The sequence below is a fragment of the Varroa jacobsoni genome, unplaced genomic scaffold (genome assembly GCF_002532875.2).
Source record: "Varroa jacobsoni isolate VJ856 unplaced genomic scaffold, vjacob_1.0 scaffold_740, whole genome shotgun sequence".
NCBI classification, from domain to species: Eukaryota; Metazoa; Arthropoda; class Arachnida; order Mesostigmata; family Varroidae; genus Varroa; species Varroa jacobsoni.
In genome coordinates, this window is record NW_019213642.1 from 294,326 (window position 1) to 296,191 (window position 1,866).

The following is a 1,866-nucleotide window of genomic DNA, read 5'->3' on the forward strand; positions in this document are numbered from 1 at the left end:
AAATACACCTCCAAAATACTTCACGACATATTGTAGCTAATTTTTTTCGTTCACGCAAATTTAGTACTATATGAGTCGTGGGCAGGGCTCAAATAGCAGTGACCTTCCCCTGAAGGTCGCCACCTGGTCCATCTTAGTACATTTTTATAAGAGTGCGTTATATATAGATATACATATCGAATACTTATTAGCTTAAATGGTTCAGTTTAAACTACTTAAATGCCATATAATATAAATTTATAAAAATTCAGTTTTGCGACATTTCACGTTATCTACTATACCAACAATTACATAGGATTTAAACTTATCGTTTGCTGTTATACTGTAGTTATGTTGCATTTGTTAAGTTGGAGTCAGCTTGTATACAGTTCAAAAACGCAAATATTAGAAGCAAAATTAAGGATACATAAAGCCAGCTAACGAATTTATGAGCCGTAAAAGTAACCTAAACCTTCAGATAAAACAACGTCTTCGGCCAGAAACAGCGTGAACGATTATTTTTCTTCAAAGGCAAGTTTTTAGAAAATGTACAGAATATCCGTTTTATATGAAAAGACGCAAATTGGAACTTTACTAGCTAGAGTAATAAAGTATTTCCGTAAGTTTTTCCCATATTGAGTCTAAGTTTGGGTTGGTTAGGCAAACAAGCTGGTGTATTTATGATTGCTACTCTGATGACTGTAGAGACCACACGTTGCTTTATGGTAATACACGGTCACGGCAGTAGTTATTCTGCTGACGCTATCACATTCGGGTGGCCTGAGATCGAAGAGAGAAGGGCTGTTACCTGCATTGAAACGTCTCTATGGGTGAAATTATGGAGCCCTAAAGGTCGGCAATCGATAGGCGTTCTAGCCCCCCAAATGGCCAAAGCTATTACCTGCTTCGTTGAATGAAAACTTCCAACCAAGGATCAGCCTGTTGGGCCAAGGGTGAAAATTGCAACTGATGGATTCTGGTAACACCTCCTCCATAGAACCGCCGATAACCGGCAATATTTTTACCACATTATAATGCGTATTCGCAAGCGGGAAAAACAGAAGGCGTTGTAATCATGAGAACTTTCTGGTCTTTAACAAGTTACGTTTGAGAAATACTAGGACATTTAACAGTTTTATCGGCTCTTTCGAGCACGTTCATGGGCATAAGTAAATTCTACGCTAAGTACTATAAAGTTATGAGATATTACCAACATTTTATATATATTTCCTCAAAAATAAGTTAAGAATGGACCTCATAAAAACGAAAAAAAAACAAGAGGCGGTCGTTTCACTGAAACTGCATGAAGACACCTAACAGAGGAGTGTTCTGTGAAAATCCTCAAAATGTATTTATGTGTTGGGTTCTTCTATTGAACTTCTATCTGGATAAGCAAATTCTTCATTTGTTCTTTTGAAGTGACTGAATGGGCGAAATTAATAAATTATCTCAAGTAATTACGTCTCTCAATCGATTTCGTATGTCGCTTTATCAGGTTAGTGCAATGGAAACCGAGTCGCTCGTCCCGCTATCAGCACAAATCGAAGTCGTGGTTGAAATAATTGACATCAACGATCATTTTCCACTGTTCGGTCAGGACAGCTACACTGCTTATGTGAAGGAGGATGCTCTACCCGGAACTCAAGTCATCACAGTTACCGTGCGTAGATTTTAATCGTTTTGCATTTACGTTGTCGTTGCTAACAACTCTAAAAATGAGTACATATACAAGTAATGTGAAGAAAATTTACATTTCCGTGTATACTATCGTGAAGACTTACCTAAGGCCTACAGCAGCCTACCTAATTGCGCGTCTTTTCAGCAGTGTGCTCCAGGCAAACTCGACTAGTTATTTCTTTGTAGAATGGCGTTACATGCGATACATTC

At 38.0% G+C, this 1,866-nt stretch overlaps 1 protein-coding gene and 1 long non-coding RNA gene across 3 annotated transcripts in view; one reads left to right on the top strand and one right to left on the bottom strand.

The window, feature by feature from the left end:
• LOC111263174 (Cadherin 86C) overlaps nucleotides 1–1,866 on the top strand; it is a 23,062-nt gene that overhangs the window by 5,669 nt on the left and 15,527 nt on the right. For both annotated transcript variants that reach the window (XM_022838046.2, XM_086969484.1), the window contains one exon: nucleotides 1,475–1,639. In XM_022838046.2, the coding sequence (XP_022693781.2) occupies nucleotides 1,475–1,639 (165 nt within the window). The remainder of the gene's footprint in view (nucleotides 1–1,474; nucleotides 1,640–1,866) is intronic.
• The window catches only part of LOC147753108 (uncharacterized), a 5,059-nt gene that overhangs the window by 443 nt on the left and 2,750 nt on the right, over nucleotides 1–1,866 (bottom strand). The gene's annotated exons all lie outside the window — the stretch shown is intronic.